The 22838-nt window shown below is 40.6% G+C and overlaps 2 protein-coding genes across 2 annotated transcripts; one reads left to right on the top strand and one right to left on the bottom strand.

Annotated features, from left to right (window-relative positions):
• Window positions 1-1439: 1439 nt before the first annotated feature.
• Window positions 1440-5715, bottom strand: asb16 (ankyrin repeat and SOCS box containing 16; the record flags this gene model as incomplete). The annotated part of the gene is made up of 6 exons (XM_079564730.1): window positions 1440-1625; window positions 1700-1810; window positions 2181-2264; window positions 2421-2829; window positions 4010-4277; window positions 5370-5715. The coding sequence occupies 6 exons, from the start codon at window positions 5713-5715 to the stop codon at window positions 1440-1442; spliced, it is 1404 nt and encodes a 467-aa protein (XP_079420856.1).
• A 963-nt stretch (window positions 5716-6678) lies between these two features.
• Window positions 6679-20213, top strand: hrob (homologous recombination factor with OB-fold). The gene is made up of 10 exons (XM_079564437.1): window positions 6679-6797; window positions 6945-6995; window positions 7095-8174; window positions 8375-8458; window positions 9334-9468; window positions 11932-12040; window positions 14977-15062; window positions 16593-16715; window positions 16827-17037; window positions 20080-20213. Exons 1-10 carry the CDS (start codon window positions 6786-6788, stop codon window positions 20130-20132), a joined length of 1944 nt encoding a protein of 647 aa, XP_079420563.1. The 5' UTR covers window positions 6679-6785; the 3' UTR covers window positions 20133-20213.
• The last annotated feature ends 2625 nt before the right edge of the window (window positions 20214-22838 follow it).

Genomic DNA, 22838 nt, shown 5'->3' with positions numbered 1-22838 from the left:
CAACGACTTTCAACCGTTCACGTTCACTACAAACCTACAACAATGGCCAGTCATCTATTGCATTGACAACTTATTGTTTGTGCCACATTTGCTTAATATAATACACTATTTATTTATGGCTTGACAGGAGAGCCTAGGTCAGTCAGTGGTTCTCAAACTTAGAGCAAAATAAACATTCTAAATCTAAACAAAAAAGAAAACACACATACAGCAACCAAAAAGTTTGGTTCTAAATAAGGACTAATTTTGGCCACTCACACAAATCTAAAAGCGTAAAATAAAGCATCAAAATAGTGATGAAAACGAGGATGAAAACAAAACAAAAAATGACCCAAAATGATAAAGATTTGATGAAAACATGGTGAAAACTCAACAAATAAGCAATGAAAAAGCAACTAAAAAGTGACAAAAAAGCGACAGAAACGCTTAAAAATGTGACAAAAACGTGGCGATAACGTGTCAAAAAAGTTAGGATCACCTCTGAAGGTCTTTGATGTCAAATTAGGCATTACAATGTTTATTTTGTTTATTGTTTTTTTTGGGTCGGGACAGTGCAAGTTAATGCAGTGGTTCTCTACCTGGGGGTGGGGACCCCCAAGGGGGTCGCGAGACAAATTTGGGGGGTCGCCAGATCATGTAGATAACATATACATGTTTTTATTAGTGTATATTATACTATTTTATTGTCACAAGTGTGTGCTATTTTACCAGTGTCATTATATGTTAATAATTTGATGAATTTTATTTTAGCCATTTGTTTTTTTCTTTGTTTTTTTAAGAATTATGTAGGCTAATGTTCCGATTTCTCAAGGTGTGACCCGGGCAAGGGGGTCCCGAACCCCTTTAACTGTTATGATGGGGGTCGCGGCTCCAAAAGGTTGAGAACCACTGAGTTAATGAACAAGCCACACCGGATTGTAACCTTTGGCTAATTTCCATCCGTTGTCTCCCATGCGCACTCTCAAACACACTCTCATTCATCCTGGCCTATTGTACATGTTTTTAGTGGTAGGGGAAACCAACACAGACACGGGGAGAACATGCAAACTCCACACAGAAAGGCCTCGTCCCTGTTGGGAATCGAACCCTTCTAGCTGTGGAGCATGAGCACTGACCGCAGTGCTACCGTGCCGCCCAGTCGAGTTGGGTTCTATGGTTGGGTTAAGCCGAACTGGAAAAAATGTGCTTGGTTAAGGCAGGAGGTAAGATGTTAAACTATTCCACATTTTGAGAGAAACACTGGCCTTACTAAATTTATTGCTGCATCCCGAAAGTAATCCAATGCCATGTGCCTATAGGCTACTACAACTGCACCTGTTGGAAAGTAGTAGAAAAAAGGCTACTTAAAAAATGTTCATTGCTGACACACATAATACAAACATATGGCGTAGTGCATAGCAGGCAACTCTGTGAATTAGGGTGATCATGTTTGTTTTATTTCATTTCAGAGTCCTGTCATTGTGCAGCAGCAGATACTCTTTCACAGAGCTGGGAATGTCCAGTTTACTGACCACAGAAAAGCCTCGGGCTCCAAACAGCGAACGCAAGGCACAGCGGCTGAGGTGCTGCAGAGAGCGAGGCTGGCCACTCCTCTCATTCACCAGGTCAAAGAAGCCCTTATGTTCCTAGAGATGACGAGAACAAAAACATCTATATATTGTAATTCCACAACAGTCTAAAGATGACAGACGATTCACACCTGATAGATGTAAGTGGGAAGGGAGTTCATCCATTCACAAACTGGAACCATTGTATATGAGTTTAAAACGACCTCCAAAGTAGCAGGAGAGGAGACACACAGCTTTAGCATCTGTAAATAAAATATTTAATCTAATAAAATTGCATGAAATCATTAAATCAGAAAGCCTTCTTTTCAAATCTGAAAAGGGATACAGCACAGTAAAAGCATGGTAATAGAATGGAAATAGCATGATACTTAAAAGTGTAATAACACTATGATAACAACCTGGAAACAGGATATACAGGTCATCTATTTTGTGGTGCCTAATCCTAAACCTAATCCTGAATTACCAGGAAACATGGCTGCTATTTTCTTCATGGTAATTAAATAGAAACCGGGCTTCAGAATGCTTAATCCCTAGTTATTTCCATCCTATTGCCATGATATGACTGTTCTCTAAAATAAAGTGAAACTGATTTAGATTATGTCAAATCAAGACCTTTGGAGGAACAGGTTTGGCTCCATGGTTCAGGAGAGAGCGTGCAGTCTCCTCAGGATGTTGCTCAGGGTAATCTTCCACCACCTTCACACAAGACATGATTACCAAATAATAAGAGTCAACAATATCTGGAAATGAAATAGGGTGAAATTAATAAATCAGAAGACAGGAAACAAGCAAAAAACTCATACACCATCAGTAAAACCACAGTGTTGCTTAGTGCTAAGTGTTATTTGTTACCTGTAGCAGACAGTCCATTGGAGTGTATCCCGCACTGTTGGCTACATCTGCTTTGGCGCCGTGCTGAAGGAGGAGGTCAGTGATTCCGGGGCAGCAGTTGGCACAGGTGTTGTGTAGGGGCGTGTGCTTCTTTCTGCCCGCTGTCTGAGGGTCGGCTCCTGCTTCTAACAACATCTGCACCACTCTGAGGTAGCGGCCCGCCTCCGTTGGCCTCTCTGCACCAGAGCATGCAGCATTGAGGGAAGTCTCGCCCTCTTGGTTTGTGGCCAAAACATCGGCACCATGGGAGAGGAAGAGCTCCACTAGTTTGTCCAGGCCTCTCCGAGCGGCGACGTGAAGAGGGGTGAGTCTGGACTCTCGCATCCTTACGTTCACCTCTGCTCCACTGGCTAAGAGCAGTTCAGCACATCTGTGGACAGAGCATTCCATCATAGGGATTACATGAATTATGCCATCAGACCTGTGTTCTGGTGTTATGATTATCTAGGGGTGCCCAAACGTTTTGTCTCTTGTCGAGGGCCAAAATGAAAAAGTGTCTGTGGGTCGCGGGCCAAACGCGGCGATGTCAAGCGTGAAACACACATAACTGCATATAATAATTGTTACTTTATTTTATTTTTCGCTAGCCTATACATTTGTATTTGATTCTATATAGCATCTATGCAAATAACATGCTACATTAAAGCAAATGTTAACTATGACAAAGGCCTACCTTTAGTAGAACAAAATGAACTATTGTAGCAATATACTGCAAAATGTTAACAACTCCTGTATCTACAGTGACTTTACCTCATTCATTTTATTAACTGAAAGAAAATGCCACATTATAAATTTGAAAGTGTCAGTTCAGCATACATTCTTTTATGAGTCATTTTTTAGCATGTACCTTTGTTGATGTCAACAACCTTTGCAATAAAAGTTGGAAAAATGGGAAAGTTGAAGCTGCAACGCTCTGTGATTGATAAACACCAAGACACCACAACATTGTTTCCTTAACTTTACGAAAGGTGTGAAACAGCGCCCCCAATTTGACGCTGGTGGCCAAAAAGTGTACTGCATCCATATTTACCATTTAGACTGAATGGGAGAGCGCTATACGCAACGCAAAAGTAGGTCGCACTCTTGCGGGCCAGTGTAATTGTTCCGGTGTGGGCAAATTTGGCCCGCGGGACCCCACTTTGGGCACCCCTGACTAACCAAAGTGCAAAGAAGAGAATTAAAGTTTAAAACACTTTCTATATGTTTGCACAACTAACACTATTCATTCAGACACTCAGTCACAGTGGTGTTGGTGAGCTATTTCTACTGCCCCAATTACTGACAGATAAGGCTGCCATTCTTAGCCTTCGACTTCACTGATCACCAGAGATAATCACTGCACAATGGCAGTCTGCAGTGCTTAGCAAGAGTCAATCCACCAACCTGTTAGATAATAAGACATTCAACACTTACTCAAACACTGATATTTTAGCTGTTGGAGAATTACAGCACACTAGTATGAGAACATTGTGGCAGATCTGCTTTAGGCTTCATCTTTCAATGTAAAATAAATATGGAAAGCTTTGTGTTGACAGACTGGGTTATCTCACTGGAATGACTGAGCAGAGTTGCAGAGATGAAGGGGGGCACATCCATCAGCGGATAACACCTGCGGATCAGCTCCGTGGGACAGAAGCAGTTGCACACAGACTGAGTGACCTCCGACACAGGCGTCATGAAGCGCTGTGTTTCCTCCAGGATCAGCGTTCACCTCGGCCCCTCTGAACAGCAGCTCCTCCACACACCCGGAGTGCCCCCTGCTGGCAGCCAGGCGCAGGGCAGAAGTCTGTTTTACCTTTGAGCTGAGAGTCCACATTCCTGATGGAGACACATGCACATTTACAGCACTGGTTGGTAAATATTTGTATCATCTTGAATCTGCCTTAAAAGTTTGGGTGCATACTGAGTCTTTAGGTTTAACACTAGACACCTTTCCCGACATAACACACTTAATTTGTTTTGATCTGTGCTGTGGGACTATGTGGAATAGGAATGGATTTGCTTATGTAGGCTATGTAATTAGAGGCAGAATGGATGTATTGGCATATGTATACAGATTATCAATAAAACTCCCTTTGTGTGCACTTAGGAGGAACCAGCCAACACTGCAATTCTTGGAAGTTGACCATAATAACAGCTTGGCATTTACACTATAACAAATACTGTTTCAAAATTCATTGGTTGGTTAGATTGTAGGCATATTTTTACTTGTATTTTAAACTTCTGAATATGTTAGTGTTTTGTGAAGGCAATTAGTAATTCATGATCTATAGGTGGCGAATATGCAACACTTGTATAACACAGGGTCCCATCACAGTTGGACTTTTCGGAAAACAAATGTCTTTAAAGGGGGGTATTATGCAAAATCGACTTTTTCAAGCTTTACATCATGTTATTGTGTCATTCCCTCATTAAAAACATGCCTGAAGTGTTGCCTTGGCACATTCACATATTTTTGAGTAATCTGTAAAAACTCTGATGGCAGCCATTTTAGGGATAGGTTTGCCTGAGTCCTCCTAGGAACGCCTCCACCTCCTGGAGACGCCTCCGAGCTTTCGTCACCAGCCGAGTAACCAACCACTGCTCCTCAGCAGAACCCCCTCCCCACTGATGCCACAGACAGCGTGTGGAGGGGGCGTGTCGGAAAGGCTCAGAGGTTCTTAAAGAGACAGAGGCCTATTTCAAGACATTCACAACAGCCATTTTGAGAGAGCAATTTTATACAAGGCAGTCATTCTAATTTACTGCATTTACAGACCAACAGAAGGTTTCGTCATCATTGTAGTGTGCTATAGACTGGTGCTATGTGATTGAAAAAAGCATAATACCCCCTCTTTAAATACTATATAAATAAGTTAAATCATTTGAAAAGGAGTGGCACGGCACCATGAGAAAACAGAAACCACCAACCCATTTCTGGAGTCCACACCATCTCCTCGTGCACTGTCTCCATCAGAGCATTGACCATGGCAGGATCCTTCAGCACTGCATACACCCCCTTCATGTCTCCACACATAAAGGTGTTGTGGATAGCTGGGTCTCTACACCGCACTTGTGGCGGACCAGCCCTGACCTCCTGCATTCGCCGCTGCTGGTTGTGCCTTTGTGGCGGTCGAGGGGCAGCGGGTAAAGGTGCCCGGCTCATGACCCTCCTGTGAGCCAGCGATCGACGAGCATCTTCCCAGTCCTGACATTCCTGCTCCAGTCTGAACGAACGCAGGGAGGTAGATGTGAAAGGAAAGGTTTCCCTGGACATGACCTAAAGTTAACATAAATATATATTAGATGACTCATAATAGGGTGAGATTCCAAAATAGCATAATTGTCTATTCAACGCTAAAAGAATACATTCAGCTGTCCAAAAATACTGCTGCTAGATTCAAAGGCATGTTAACATGTACTCACCCTTCAATAGAAATTAACAGTCTTGAAAGCCCAGGTTATATAGAAAATATTGACATCAGAGCTCTAAATTAAATGTCAGTGAGCAAAAAGTGTTACTAAAAAGTCAACTGTCCTTAGCTAATGCACACTGTCGGTCACAGGCCTAGTTCACATAAAACCCACCAGTACTGTAGTTATTATTAGATCAGAATGCAAGCTGAAACCTGTTATAACAAGAATGACCACTAGATGGCGGTCTAAGACTGACATGTACAATAGCTTGATAGTAAATATACTAAAAAGTAATGATTAAAAACGCAACAAAAATGTGATTTTTGTTGCGTTTAAAAGCAATGGCCATGCTCACATTTCCCTGAGGATTAATGCCTGTTATTGTCATGACAACTGATAATTGTGGGACCAGTGACACAATTTGGTGAGACATGGAGAGACGGACTGCGGCTAAGGTAGACCAAAAGAGGGGCAGGCGACCATATAATAAAGGACCGCCCTGTAAAATGTAATCTAGCCTGTGCCAAAAAGCATACGCACAATACATGTTTGTATTTTTGGCTACAGAAATTCTACTGCCATAAATAAATAAATAAATAAATAAATAACAAATATATAAATAAATACAATTATTTTCTTGCGGGCCAAAATTATGAATATTAAGTCAACAAAAATGTTTGAAGCAAAGCAGAAAATCACAGCTCGTAACTTTCTCGGTGCGAGTTTACTTTTCTCCTACACATGTACGTCATTACGTACGTCCGGTTTGAACGTAGCGGCGCGGACTGGACAAGTTGGCAAAAAGATTTTGCTTGACGTTGGCCATGTAGTCACTTGTCACAAAACAAATCATACTGAAAATACTTTATCATATTGTATTTAACAAGAGTGGCGCGTTTGAACGAAGTGATTTGTCGATGTTGACGTTGAATGCCTGCGATGGTAAGTGGTCTGGGAAAAACTAAACTGATTGAGCTAAAGATGCTAACATGCTAACTACAATGTGTACACAAACAAGACACGCCTTTTCCCGTAACATGATCAGTACTCCTTTATGTTAAAATGTTTAAGTGTATGTCTTCTGCTTAGGCTTGCAATTTGAGTACTTTGTTCAGCATTGGGGAAGAGTTCGATGATGAGGTCAGTGCCTGCACACCTGTTTGCAGCTGTGCACAATTTAACAAGCTCCTTCTGTTGCTCCTCTGTTTCACTTCATTATGTATGCGTGCATTTCCTTAGGACCTGCTCGCAACAGACTGGGGTGCCCGCACTTCATCATCCAAGCCGGTCGAAGTGGCAGCTGCTGTGTCATCCTCATTGCTGCGTGCTTCCTCTGTTACTCACCGAGAGACTGAGACAAATGGTCCTCGGGAAATTGCAGAGAGATCAACCGCCCTGCGAAAAAGCAGCGCCACATCAAGGAGTAGCCCGCTGGACACCGCTGGACCAACTGTTGCCTTTAGCCTTAGGCGGCACTCCTCCCATCCCTCTCCTTCATCACTTAATAATCCACTGACTACTTCACTTGCTCTTCAAAATACTGCTAACACCACTGAACTGCTAATGCCCAGAGTGGCTCAGGACGACTTTGATGATTGGGATATTGACCTGACAGACCTAGATGAGGTTGATCAGCAAATAGGACAGCCAGTAAAATCCACTGTTCCTGCCGCTGCAGTGTCCATGGTTAAGGCATCTTCAACTGAAGTACTGCGTCCACTTAGTGCCACGACGCCCCAAATTAGTTCTGGTTTAAGAGCGGTTTCTCGACACACTTCAAATAATAATCAAGGAATACCTAATGGACTAAGTGCTATTACCAGTCACAAATCTTGCACTAATGAACAAAGTACACAGAAACCTGTATTACCCTGTGGAATGAGTAAACTGTCTCGATTTGCATTTAGTGGTAGTAATCAAGCTCCTCAAGCATCCCCTTGCGGCGGTCCACCTAAATCAACCCCTCGTCCTCCCACCACCCCTATCCAGTCCCCACGTCCCGCAGCCACTGTTCCTCAAAGCCCTAGTATTTTCCCCGGCCTCATCGCAACGTCTCCATGTGTAAAAAGAGGACCAGAGCATCTGCAGAGACCGTTGTCCACCCCTGTATCCTCCAGACCCAGCCGTGGCCTGTTCGAGTCGGTCTCTCCTGCACCTCCTCTGCGACCTAGCACTCCATCGCCCCTTCACACCCCCCTCCTAACAAATCGCCTGGTCCAATTGGTCTCGGCCTCCAACTCAAAGAAAAGACCCCGCTCTGAGTGTAATCGTCTCAGAACTAGACGCTTCCCGGGACCTGCGGGCCTTCTACCACAACAGGTAGACATAATGTAATTCTGCATCAACAATTACATATATTGATGCTGTGAAACGGTGACCTAGTTTGTTTCATAATATGCTGATGTGCTCCTCTTATATCGCAGTTTTGTCATCCTAACGCTAATGAAATGACTGTCAAAGAAATCTATGTTTGTTTTCCCACCTTGGCGCCATACGATAATTGGATTTTTGCCTCCCAGCCGCAGGGTCAGAGCCTGGATGACATAGTGGTTTCTGTTCCCAATACACCAGCTCACGGTGCTGTGGCCAGGTCACCGAGCCAGGTAATACTTTGTTTTATGATATGACAATTGAGTACATTTGATTAAGAATATTGCTTAAAATATACAAAAACTGGGATATCTTTACAAATTCTGGATCTATTGTTATTAGCTGTTTTGGTAAAGTGGAAAGTGTCATTATTTGCTTAAATGTGGAAAGCATACACATTTTCGTATGGGTATGTGGGACAATTATAACCTTAAAGATGAGTGTAAACTTCTCGCAAAATTATTGTTCTGGGGCATTTTATGGGGAAGGTATTGTTGACAAAACGTAATATTAACACACATTAACATCTACATTTTTAATGATAAATGTGCAAGCAGGCTGGTTTAACATTAAAATGAGAATTGACCCCAAAATGAAAGGCTAGGTTTGGGCTTTTGGTTTTGTGTTTGATGATATACTTTAGCATGATGCCCAAACTACAAACTCTCTGCATTTTAAGCTCTTACCCCCTGCCTTAACCAAGTGCATGTTCTCCAGTTCAGCTTTACCCAGATCTAAAAGCTTCACCCTTTAGGCCAGTGTCACGCCTCAGCTAAGACCTACAAAACTGATCATAACATTATGACACGTGGTGACCGCGTTTTTGTCACATTTTTGACATGTTTTCGTTTCTTCTTTGTTTTTGTTACTTTTTCATTGCTTTTTTTTGTCATTTTTTGTCACTTTTCTGATGTGTTTTTGTTTCATCCTCATTGTCGTTGCTATTCTGATGCTTTTTTTTTTTTAAGATTAGATTAGATTTGGGTAATGCCAAACTGAGAATGTGCTCGGTTCAGGTTAATCATTATTACCATGAACTACTGATGAGAAAGTATGTTTTTCCACTGATTGATCCTCAAATGAAGTGCTATTGCTGTGTTATTGACAGTGTTCCAGCTCACAGACCGAGGAGGAGGACTTCCGTGGACCCGCCTGGACGGCCCTGAAGTCAGAGATGGGTTTGGACGAGAGAAACCCGTCCTGTTTCCTCCACACCTACAGCGTCGTCATGGTGCTCCGAAAGGTGAGATCACACTTCCGTTACCGACATGAAATTCCTGCTGTGCGCCGCAGTAAAACAGAAATTGTTAACCGTTTTTAAACGAGCCATTATGTAGGCCAAGCAGCTTCTGTATTTTTCATCGTCCCTGTAGTCGCTGTGTGCCGCTGTTGGAGGTCTATTGTCATAATCAGAATAAATGATGGCGTGGAACAAGAGGTGTTTGTAATTATACACAACACAATCACTCATCAATCACTGTAATGCAGCCTCCTGTCCCTGTGTGAGTCACTCTGGGGAAACGGCTTCAGCTTTAAGGAAGTGGTTGCAGCACTCTTCCCAACGGGGGAAAACCTCCAGGGGTACGGGGACCCCTGGAGGTTATGGAACACTGAACAGGGGGGCGCTTGAAATTGTTTCAGATTAGAAAAGACAGACTGACTACTACATAAATATTCATCCACTTTGACGTTTTTGAACATTAAAACTTTTTCACTAATCTATCATCATTAACCTCTTAACACCCGCTTTAACCAAGCACATTTTCTTCAGTTCAGTTTTACCCAAATCTAAAAGCTTCTCGACTGGAGAGTTTACAACCTAGGCCAGTCTAACACCTCATTTGAAAGCTAAGACCTACAAAACTCATCTGAGATTTTACTTTGCATTGTCGGCGCATTTATGTCACAATTTTGTTGCATTTTTGTTGCTTTTTTGTCATTATTTTGATGCTTTTATTTTTTTTATTTTTGTTTTTGTCTATTTTTTTGACTCTTGTTGCTCTTTTGATGCTCTTTTTGCTGCACTTTCATCCTCATTTACATCTCGTTTCGTTTTTGTCGCTGTTTTAACGCTTTCTTCAAGAAGCTTTTTAGATTTGGGTTGAACTGTAGAAAATGTGCTCGTTTAAGGCAGGGTTATTAGGTTAAAGGTGCATTATGCAACTTTTTATTAAAAAAAAAAAAGGAGTTGATGTTTTGTTTTATTTGACCTTGTAATGACCCAGCGGCTGTATGAGTGGTCAGCATGGTAACTTAACTTTCTGTCACAGTGGTCTCTAGGACGCTCCAGGATCAATTGCTTGGAAGGTTTCCACTGTTGACTCCCACCAGAAAACCTACAAAACAAATTGATCCTGGAGCGTTGTAGAGACCACCATGATGGAAAGTAAAGGCGCCATGATAAACAGTCATACAGCCGCTGGGTCACAACAAATAGCAACTTCTTTTTCTCATAAAAAGTTGCATAATTTACCTTTTAAAGGATCTATATCATGCTATTTTAGCCATCTCAACGTAAACTATAGGCATTTATGTGATATATTGTACCTCTACCACTATGGAGTACTCATTTTTGTGAGAAAGTATTTTCTGTGGATATTTTGCAAACCCGGAAGACACAACGTTTAGTTTCAGTTAACTCCGCCCCCTCTCTCCGAGCTAATCTGCACAGCCCATGCATGTTTAGCAGTTAAAGAAATATAAATATCACAGCAATAAGTGAAGTTACTGCGGTTATAAGGAGTTGACATTTGCAACACAGCTTCATAAATGGCTAATTCACAAGCTAATACGCATTTTGATTGACTCACCGCTCTGTCCTGGCCGCTCTATTGGGTGTTTACGTTATGGGACTCGTGTTGGTTGTAAAAGTTAATCCACTTTGATTCTGGCGAAGGTTCAACAAACATCCATCAAGACACAGTCACAGAAAAACACTATTTTGGCTGATAGTTGCTGAATCCCGGGAAGAAATTCCAACTTGGTTGAAAAAAGTCCTGTACACCTCGTAGCCAAACCCGCTTTTCTTTGTGATATTATTGTTAGGTAAGTAGGTTGGAAAGAGCTCCTTCTTCACAGCTTTCAGTGCAAACATGACTCAGGGGGTGAGTTTGTTTTCACCGCAGGGGCAGAGCAGAAGTGTCGGGCACTTCCTTTTTTCTTTCTTACAACAGAAATCATGAAAAAAGACGTCAGAGTGTCACAACTCAGTTGTTTACCAGGTGCGGGCGGAGCAGCCGCTCAGAGAGCAGGATTCAGGAGGATTGCTTAGAACTGTGTGAATGAAGCCAAAAACCACTGGGGGTGGTTTTGATAAGGAAATAGCATAATAACATGGCTAAAAGTCCAAGTCCAAAGTCTATTTTGCATGATATAGACCTTTAGAAAAAAAAGGGGGCTGGATGGGTGGGAGGATCATGTAAAGTTTAGCCTTTTCTGCAAACTTTGTTTTTTATAAAATGGATTGCCTGAGCATTAACACCTTACCCTTTCCTCTGGAGTTATTGGCAGAGCTTAAATATTTGAATGCTAGTGATCTTTGTAAGGTGGTGATCCCATTTGTAAACAGCAACAAATCAGGAATAATAATAAAATAATGAGAGTTTACGTGACACTGGAACTGTAATATACTAATATTTTCGCCTGTGCCACAAAACTGCAAAATGTTTATCGATGCTAAGCTTAATTGCCTTTTGTGTTTATGCAGGCTGCCCTCAAACAGCTGGTGAAAAACAAAGTGCCAAACATGGCTGTGCTGCTGAAGAGCATTGTCCCCACTCACACAGACGCCAAAGCAGTGTTCAAAGACCCAACAGGTACTTGCCACACGGGCACTTTTAATTACACAGGGCGACCAGGTTCAAAGTGTTTTTTTTTTTTTTTGGTTTGTTTTGTTTTTGGTTTCTTGGCACCAAAAATCAAGCCATGGAGACGAGCCTGAATAACACCTGGAAAAACAAGAGCGAGTGCTGCCAGAAAGCGCTGTCCAGTGAAGAAGGAACTTTAGTGGGGAACTTGGAAAAAACAAGAGTAGACGTTTTATTATTCAATTGTTATTCCTTTATGTTTTTCCATGAGAACAACAGGAACACATGACACAGTTGGTCGACATTTCTTTTGCAAAAGCTAGAGAAAGGGATTGACATGGATCAAACTAGATTTAAAACTCCGATTTAGTGACATAGTATGCTCTTCACCAGGTTAACCCCCAGAGGCATCCTTTCTCCGCGCCGTTCTATTTGCTAACATTAGATGGAGGTATTTTCTTTTCTTCAGTCAGAGCTTATAGTGGTACTTCTGAGCTGCAGACCAAACACCAACAGAAGCTCGAGGCTTTCATTTTCTGCTGAGGATAGTGTGAGCTTGTGAATGGTAAAAAATGTGTGAGAACAAAATGCAATGTTGCACTTACATAAGGTTTTAGAAAAGCTGTAAACACGAGTTTAGTCGGCAAACTCGGCTGCTGCAACACTGGCAAACTTGTTTAGCCCCCACTGTGTGGACTTGAAGATACAACAAGTTTATACAGGAAAAATAAACATTGCGCTAGCTTTGCACAAAAAGCTAAAGCTGCAAAATGATTGTTGTGCTATGGTAGATTAGTATTTCGTTTTGGACAATAGTAAACATGTAGGCTTTATATGGTTGCATCGAAACATTATATTATCATATTGTCCACTTGTAGAATTAATAAAAGGAGTTTAAAAATAAAACTAAGGCAGTACAATATATTCAAAAAAATATCGTTTCGCCATATGATTTTATGCAAAATCCATATAACTAGAAGCCACAATATACCGGAGCATCACTAAAGTCTTCATCTGACTGAGATCGACAAATTCTTGGCAAACTCAGCCAAAAAAATTAACAGAACTTTAAAATGTGTTCAGTTTTAATTAAACATGTCCTAATGTACTCAAATGTAACCCTTGTTTTGATCCTGATTTTGAGGGTTTTTTTTCTGAAAAACTTGCAATTTGTGTTTAAAAAGAATGCAACATATCAATAAAAGGGTTTGGTAAATTATCGCAGTTATATTATTGCATATTGCAAGTTACTTCAATATCATGCAGCCCTAAATAAAACATTTTTCCTATTCATGTGGGCAGCGGGCCTTTGTCAGAAATGACTGTTAAGTATTTTATATATTTGCTTGTCGTGATTGATACAGATGGATTTTTGGCAAAATCTAAATTTATTTGTCACATACAAATAGTCAAGTCTAAATCGGGTCCATATGGATGTTTATTCACAGCTTGCTAGCGCTAGTTAGCATTAGCACATTGCTATAATAAAGCATCATGTTGGCATTCTCATTCTGGGCTGTTGAACCACTTTGCTCCACTCCATGTCTTTGTATCTTCATTTAGTAGAAAACTATATTCATCATTCAGCATTCGTTAAAGTAGTTTTTGAATAATTAGAGAAAGTTAAGATTTTTCTCAATTGTTTCCGCCTTTGGTTTCAAACATGACCATATATGGACAATTTCAGAGATGCCGTCTGTATCTATTGGTTGAATGTGGGTGAAAGTTCTTAACTACCAACTCGAAAGAACACTGTAACGAGGCAACTAAGGTATCCATCCTTTATCAGCTCTTACCTTTTTGAACTTCTTTCTCTGGCTCGAGTCAGTCGCCGAGTTCTAATAATCAAAGCCGAGGGGCAGATGCTGCACTCTGGGCCTAAGAGCTCATTAGAGGCTCGACAGTAAGAGATTGGCATTGGAGGTGGGTGGGCATCGAGTCCTTCTGACACACAGAAGTTGTTCTACCAGTGCTGTGGCCTTTTGTCATTGAGGAGCCGCAGGGCAGTTAGGGAATCTCATTACCTCAACACAATCATCGACGATTCAGAAGATTTTTGTCCACAGTTTGTTGATGATATAATAAATGTGAGTGAAACTGTAATTTGATCAAATAAACTTAAATTAGCAGTTCTAGTATAGCTACAGCAAATAAGCTTAAACATAATTCCTGTGCAGATGTTGTTTTTCAACAACTGGTAAATATGAAGTTTGCCTCTAAATGTACCTTAGATTTGCAGTAGGTTTACCACTGCTGATTAATAAACAGATGGTAATCCGAGATGTACTGGCTCCAGCTGCTCACACTGGCTGAAATGCGTTTCGATCTTCAACTTGTATTACTTTGGTGTACTTTGAACAGAAGTCGTGTAAGGATAAGATGGAAAAAAAACAAATTGTCTACTTTTATTAACTCAAAAGGATTTATTCAGAAGTGGCCCAGCGGTACGTTTATTCCGACTCTTTAATTTCACCAGCTCATTTTGTTTAGCTGAACACAATTAGGAAGACTGGATTGTTTGTCTTGGCTTTAAGGATCAGTATTGCAAATGTTGAAGTCTTTGATTAAATCGTCCAGAGGCCAGAAATATTTTCAGTTTGTGATCCACTCACGCAACACAGATTTTGTAAGGGAAGATGACTGTCAAAGAAAGTCTTCCGATGTGCTTGATGACTCTCTGGTGCAGTGACTTTATGTTTTTACTTGGCAAGAAATATGGTGTAAAGATCTGTGGATTAAACTAACAATGTTTTTGTAAGGACAGACTTACGATGCCCTTCCTAGGAACTAAGTAGCTACTTTATTTTAATCTATTCCTTTTCTGACTTGGTCCAACCTCTGATGTGCTCTCAATTTGTTAGATTCATATTAATTCTCCTAAAGGCCAAATGAATTATCTCAGTTGATTTTACATCTTTTATAATAATATTTTTTTTGGACTGTAGGGGAGATGCAGGGCACGGTGCATCGACGGTTGTTGGAGGACAGGGCAGGAGAGCTAAAGGCTGGAGCTGTCCTGCTGCTTAAACAGGTAATGATCAGCTTTTCATTGAACTGCATTAGAGACTACACACTTCTTTACAAAGATACAGCCTGAACCAGAGGTTTGCATATACTTTATAAAAAGACACATTTGCATTTATTTTCTCTCACTGTCTTACCTAAAAAAGTTAAAGTCAATTCTGGTTTCATGTCAATTAGAATCAATACAATAATTACTATTTGCTAAATGCCAGAAGAATGAGAGAATTTTCTAAATGGTTTTATATGACTTTTTACAAAACCAAATGTTTACATACATTTTATGAATATTTAGTAGCATTGCCTTTAAACTGTATATTTTGGGTCAAACGTTTTGGATATTCTTCCACAAGCTTCTCACAATAGTTGGCATCAATGTTGGTCCATTCCTCCAAACAGAACTGGTGTAAATGAGCCACATTTGTTGGCCACCTTACGTGCACATGCCTTTTCAGCTCTGCTCATACATTTACAACCTGATTGAGATCAGGACTTTGTGATGGTCACTTCCAAACATTGACTTTGTTTTCCTTTAGTCACTTTGTAACCAGTATTGGCCATTTGCTTTGGGTCATTGTCCGTTTGGAAGACCCATCTGCGCCCAAGCTTTAACTTCCTGGCTGATTTCTTGAGATGTTGCTCCAATATTTCCACATAGTGTTCTTTCTTCATGATCTCATCTATTTTGTGAAGTGCACCAGACCCTCCCGCAGCAAAACAACCCCACAGCATGATGCTGCCACCCCCATATTTCACAGTTCCAAACGTGATGATGGTCATTATGACCAAACAATAAAAAATAAAAAAACATTTCGGCAGACCACGGGATGTGTCTCCAAAAATCTTTAACCTTTTTTTATTTGCAAGCTCCAATCTGTCTTTTTGATGTTTATTTTGGAGTAAGGGCTTCTTCCTGACAGAGTACCCTCTCAGCTCTTGTCGGTACAGGACTTGTTTCACTCTGGATAATGACAAACTCTTACCAGGTTCAACATCTTCACCAGGTCTTTTGCATTTGCTCTCGGGTTGGTATTCATATTACACTACAGACCACAGCACGTTCATCTCTGGGACACAGAACAAGCCTTCTAAAAAAAAAAAAAAAAAATTAAATTCTAATTGACCTAAAAAAAAGTAAAATTTAATTCTGGTTTTATGTCAGACAGTGAGGGAAAAAAAGGATTTTTATAAAGGGTATGTGCTGTGGGACCCAATGTTATCTCCATGAGTTCTGAATGTTGTGATTAACAGGTGGATTAACGAATTAGAGATAGGCATGGTCCATCCTACTTATTTGTTTACCACATGAACAACAACAATAATAAAGCTGAGAAAACCAAGAACCGCCACCATCTTCTGCCAAATCAACAGTAAAATGCCGAGACTGTATACCAGACTCTCCTGGTTTTGAAACAGAAAATAGGAGTGGCTGTCTGGCCTGTCCTCCTGACCCCATGACCTGGAGTCCCTGGTTTATAAAACCTGACTGAAGCATACTGTCGGACCTCTAAATCGCCCTGATGTCTTTGTATTATTGTAGGTGGGCGTGTTTTCTCCGTCCCATCGAAATCATTACTTGAACGTGACGCCCAACAACCTGCTGAGGGTCTACTCCCCGGATGGCGCCTGCATGTCGTCCACACAGCTCCCCTCTCTCGCCCTGGTGAGCACAGAAATCTAGAACAGATTAGATTTGTCATGTGGAAACTCCCTGTCAGGCTGTCAGCTGCCCCCTCACATTCATTTTTATAAATACATTTTACTTTCTTTCTAGGAGCCCATGCTGCTGTCGTCAACCCCCACTGTCCTCCGGGAGCCCGTGTCCAAGATGCAGCTGCTGTTCGATGAGGACGAAGACGAGGGACAAGACAAGGAGAGGGCAGCGGAGAGGGGTGTGCAGCAGCAGCGGGCGCCAATGGACCAAAGCTTTAGCACCGGACACCAAAAGACCACAGCCGCCGGGCAGGATGCAGGATGGGGTGCAGGTGGGATACACGATAGCAGTATATTCACAATGTGGTGGGATTTAGTAGCTTTAGGATCTAGTGCCAATGTCACATGGCAGAAAATCAATTGTTTATGAATCAAAAACATTCCAAAAGTGGAGGTTGTGCTCTCAACGCAAGAGGTAAATGAACATTAAACTACAGCCAGGCAGAGAAGTATTGATGCTTCTAAACTATACAATTATATAATATGACTTATGGGTTATTAAAAGTAACTCATGCCCTTAGAGGCCATAAGCGCCACTGTCGGTATTGTAGCATGTTGCGTTATTTTTACTCATTAATTGTCCATGACAGAAAAGACAAAGGGAGAGAAGGATATTGTACATCCAATTACACAATGCAGATACTTTTTTCATTCAAACTTGGCTGTAAACACTGCAAAAGTGGCTCTAGCCTGCAGTTAGCTTTGCCCGTTAGCCTGTTAGCTTCTTCTTTGTGATTCCTCCGACCCGGTGCAGGGAAAGTTGCAATTGTGGTTTTCTAGCCAGAGACACCAGGGGGAGATGAAAGACCCCCAATCATCCCATTGACACTTATATTACCCCCAGAGAGGAAACGAAAAGGATTTATTAAGGTAAACAAGTTACTTAGTCCTTCTTTTAAAGGAGGTAGTATTAAGGCCCAAAGCCCAAACAGAGTGTATAATAGCCAATATAGTATTAACATATTGATAGTCATTGGTAATCTGTATTCCTGCATTATCTCAATCTCTCTATTATTTATTTATTTATTTAATTGGGACAGTGCATATTAATGAACATCTGTAGTTACAATGTAAATATGCCAGATTCTAGCAAACATTCTAATTTCCATCTGCAGTCCCTAGGCAGGTGACAGAAACAATTAAAACTTGCATTTACATTCAATTACAGGAAGGCATAAAAAAAGTAAGAGACTAGTCGTATGTCAATTCAATCATATGTTTTGGTTTATGCTCCGTATCATTAGATAATAGGAATTATTCACGTGGAACTAAAACAAGGTAAAGATTATGATGGGAAAAACACTAAGATTATTGTCAACTTGGACATATATTGATTTCTTGGGTCAACAGTCGCCTCCCCTGTGACGCTGGCTCCTTCCCTCAATCTTCGACAATGTAATATTCTCAAACATAAAAGGAAACTATTCTAATCACATCCAGGGTTCACACAGCGTCACTCTGGAGATGTGGGTTTTGCTGAGTGCTGCGGTCTTTTGTCTGGTGATGATTGGGGACTGTAAAAGTTGACTCCGTGACCCCCCTCCTCCAAGCTGCCAAACTTTAGCAACAAAAAACAAACAAAAAACAGTTTTCAGTGCACTGCGGGGCTTAGTATCACAAAATCACTCAACACTGACGCTGGATTTCTGAACCTTTATAAATGGTATAAAAATATACTTTATGAGTATGAAATACGTATGAAATGCAAAAACTGTTGATGTGAAGTGCATACTCTCAACCATCCACAGTTGCACACATCTTCAAAAAGGATCATAGTTTGAAAAAGTGCTCTTACTGTTGGATAATAATATATACAGTAAGTTTTATCTCCTTTGAAGAGCATAGTACTAGTAGTTTTTTGCGTTTTTCTTGTTACTTTGTTTAATATATGGTGTAAGAATTAACTATAGTTTTACATCAGTGAAGTGGCAATTCGCTAAAAAATATCCAGTCCCGGTAGTTGCCTAAACTTGTGATTTGACGTGATGAGCCAGAAAAGTTGAATCATTTTTAAATGTTTTATATATTTGTTGACTCACAATTTGAATGGAATAGGCTACAAACTTTTAAAATGCTTGATGTAAGCAAATAAACCTTGTCTGTTTTTGTGTCGAAGGATTTTGAGGCTTCATCATCATTACAGGTGAAACTCGGAAAATTAGAATATCGTGAAAAAGTTCATTTATTTCTGTAATTTAACTTAAAATGTGAAACTAATATGATATAGACTCATGGCATGCAACGTGACATATGTCAAGCCTTTGTTTAATTTGGATAATGAATACAAAAAATGATTTTAAACAGAGATATGTCGGCCCTCTGAAAACAATAATAATGCATGTGTATGTGGTTTGGGCCCCTTTTACTTAATGCAATGAGGCATGGATGCTATCAGCCTGTGGCACTGCTGAGGTGGATTCTTCAACAAGAGGAATACGACATTTGAAGCCCATGTCCAGGATCCATCTGTGTGTGGTGGCTCTTGATTCACTGACTCCAGCCTCAGTCCACTCCTTGTGAAGGTCCCCCACACTTTTGAATGGCCTTTTCCTGACAGTCCTCTCCAGACTGCGCTCATCCCTGTGGCTTGTGCACTATTTTCTTCCTCACTTTCCCCTTCCACTTTACTTTCTATTAATGTGCTTTGATACAGCACTTTGAGAACATCCAACTTCTTTTGCTATTACCTTTTGAGCCTTTCCCTCCTTATGGACGGTGTCAGTGATGTTTTTCTGCACAACTGTCAGGTTAGCAGTCTTCCCCATGATTGTAAATTCTACTGAACCAGACTGAGAGACAAGCCTCAGGGACCCTTTGCAGGTGTTTTGGATTAATTAGGTGATGAAAGGTAGTCCCCTTTCACAATATTCTAGTTTCTGAGATTTTGAATTTGGGGTTTTTACAAGCTGTGAACCAAAATCATCATGGAAAGTGAGATATAAAAAGCCTCTATTTGTTTTAATTGCGATAATTATGGCTCACAGCTTGTAAAACCCCCAAATTAAGCATGTCAGAAAATTTGAATATTTTGAAAATGGACTATAAGCCATAATCATGACAATTATAACAAAGGCTTGACATATGTCACTTTGCATGTCATGAGTCTATATCATATATTAGATTCACATTTTAAGCTTTTCACGATATTCTAATTTTCACCTGTATTATTATTAGTAGTAGTAGTTGTATAAGTAGTAGTCTTTTTCTCTGTGACTCTCTGAGAGCAGCTGTTTCAGTCACATGGGAGAAGACGGGCCGAGGTTTCACTCCATTTAGCCTCACGTCTTGTTTTTTTATTTTCTGTTGTTGTGCAGATGACCTGGATGAACTCTTGGGAGAACTGCCTGAGGACATGTACGGCGTCTGATGCCAGCCCAAACAAAGCTTGTTTACAGACTGATTCCACTAAGTCAAATGGGTCTCTCTTATGAGGCCCCGTCTTTGCCCGACTGAATAATGTATAAAAGGTTGTATATAGTTGTACGTAACAAGAGTTTGAGTTAAAAAATATGTTTTAAGTAATTGTGTTTGTCGTCATTGTGTTACCAAGCATCGTTGCTGATGAATGTGGCATGAAAGTCGTAGCCTCAAAGCGAACATATGCTATTTAATTCAATTACACAATCGAATGTCACGTAGATTAATTGGTTGAAGATCTGATTGTGTTTCCTTATCCCCTCTCTCACCTGCTCCAGTGACCTTGAAAATAACTAATCTATTGCGAATGAGAAGCGTGCAGACACAACAAATTCTTTGCAATTAAATTATTCCTAGGCATATTGAACATTTTTACGCAGATTTCTTTATTTAGACTGACTCCGCATTGCTCATTATTCAGTCAAATAAAGAGATCTTATTATAAAAAAGATACAGTTTTCCCTGCTTGTTGCCATGAAGGGACATTGATAATTACATAGCAACGTTCTTGGCAATGGCTCGATAATCGAGGCTAGTAGAGTGGCCGTAAAATTATAGTGAGTATTAAAGCAGAACTAAGTAACTCATGCCCCTATAGCCCATAAGCGCCACTTGAGGTGTCGTAGCATGCTGCAATTTTTTAGTCATTGTTCGTGAGAGTAAATACTACGCTGACAGAAAAGACAAAGGGATATTACACAATGGAGATATTTTTTTTTTCACTCAAACTTGGCTGTAAATACTGTTTAAAAGGTGCGAGCTCGCAGTTAGCTTTGCTTGTTAGCCTGATAGCTTCTTCTTTGTGATTCTATTAGTGTGTATTGGAGGCAGGAAAGTTGCAATTGTGTTTTTTTTTTGGCTTGAGACATCAGGGGGAGGTGAAATCAATCATCTCATTAACACTTGCATTACCCCCATAGGGACTACGACAAGGATTTCTTAAGGTAAACAAGTAACTGACATTTTCATGACTCATAGAAAAACTAATATTTATGGACAAGAAATGCCACTGATTTCATGGAATTAACTTCTGGTTTGTCTTTTGGAAAACACGGGCTTGTAGCAAACCCTTTACCATTTATTTGAGTGTGATTCATGCGCCAAGGTTTATTATTGAGATAAAGTGCCATGAGAGAATTGGTCTTTTAGTTGTCACTGCAGGTTAATATCTCTTTCATTTGAAATATAAACATCATTTGTGGATGTACTTGAATTGAGCTACTTAATCTTTCAGTATAGAAATCTGTCTGTACCTGTATATGTTGTGTTATGTTACATCAACCATAAAGCTCTATTTTTATCCATGCCCATTTCCCCTCATCCACCGAGCAGAGAGGATCAACTTTGACCCTGCCTGTTTGCTGTACATTAAGGGCCATATCGGGGGCTTTCTGGAGGTAATCTTGGCATGTCCCGTGGGGTTCGCCTGCTGGCTTGGCGTTTGCACAGAGCTTGAGGATGCCATCGAGCGCTGGGAGAGAAGAAGCACTCACGGTGGCTTTCCCTACAGGAGGAAAACCTTGATTTAAGCCTCTCCTCCTGGCTGGCTGTTGCAGATTCAGGTTAATCCGCCTCCTGCTTTTCTGCTTATGATTCATGCGGGTGCAAACTCCCTGCTTTGTATTCAACACAGAGGGAAAGTTGACAGGTTAAAATGTGCACAAATAGCACATACAAGCAAATATGAGCTCTTTGGAAGCACTGAGTTTCAGATTACATAAGCTTTAACATACTGTTAAATGGAGATGAGGGCATGTGAATTATATTTTCAAATAATATCAAATTTTATTTTTGTATCGTCCAGTATCATTACACGGCTTCCCAAATATTACCAAACATAAGAATGGTTTGGAAATAAACAATGACAAAACCACCTGTCAGTAGTGAAGCAGAAGATACAGTATTTTCCCATGGCGTCTCCTGATGTTTGACCCACCTTCAAGGCAAGGGCAAGAGAAAAACCTTGGAGAGAACCACAGTGCATTTACATGCACTCGGGTAACCTGGTTCTAGGGAAATCCTGGGTATGACAGTATTCTGGATATGATGTTTACATGTGTCCGAGAAACCAGGATGCTCTTATCCCTGTGTACATGAGCAACTGCAGAGAGGGGCGGAGCTAATGAGAACTATGGTATGGAGCTAAATATTTAAGCAATGTTGCTAAGGCATGGCTTTTTCTGACATTTCTAGCACGTTCTTTCCGAGCTTCAGCAACAGACGCGAGAATTGAAAAGGTACCAGATAAAATGGCTGAAGGAAAGTTTTTTTGCTCCTGCCATATCTGTTTCAAAAGTTTGCACATGCTCGGTACGTCAACAATGGGTAAAACAAAACAGGATAATGTGTTTACATGGTACAGAATCCTGGAAACTGGGAATATCCCAGTCAGAATACCCTGGTTTCTAATAACTTTGTATATTGGCTTATCCAGGAAACTGAAACCAGGATTCTGTGTTTACATGAACCCGACAAAACCAGGAAACTTAAAATCCCATTTAATAACCTGGATACTCGAGTGAATATAAACTCATTGAAGGAAAGTTCAGCTCCCTAAGATGGGCCCAGGGTTTAGGAGAGTCCATCTGTACTATAAACCGGAATGAAGACTGTGGAGCTAATGTCCAGACCTTGCTGGAGCCATCATTTCAGATTT

This window comes from Gobius niger (genome assembly GCF_951799975.1).
Source record: "Gobius niger genome assembly, chromosome: 10".
NCBI classification, from domain to species: domain Eukaryota; kingdom Metazoa; phylum Chordata; class Actinopteri; order Gobiiformes; family Gobiidae; genus Gobius; species Gobius niger.
This window is presented reverse-complemented; position numbering and strand designations above follow the sequence as displayed.

What these genes read in the sequence shown, in the direction of transcription:
- hrob (XM_079564437.1), top strand. An exon ending in CGGGCCTTCTACCACAACAG is followed by an intron (nt 8,175 to 8,374) that starts GTAGACATAATG and finishes TTTGCCTCCCAG; the next exon opens with CCGCAGGGTCAGAGCCTGGA. An exon ending in AGTGTTCAAAGACCCAACAG is followed by an intron (nt 12,041 to 14,976) that starts GTACTTGCCACA and finishes TTTGGACTGTAG; the next exon opens with GGGAGATGCAGGGCACGGTG.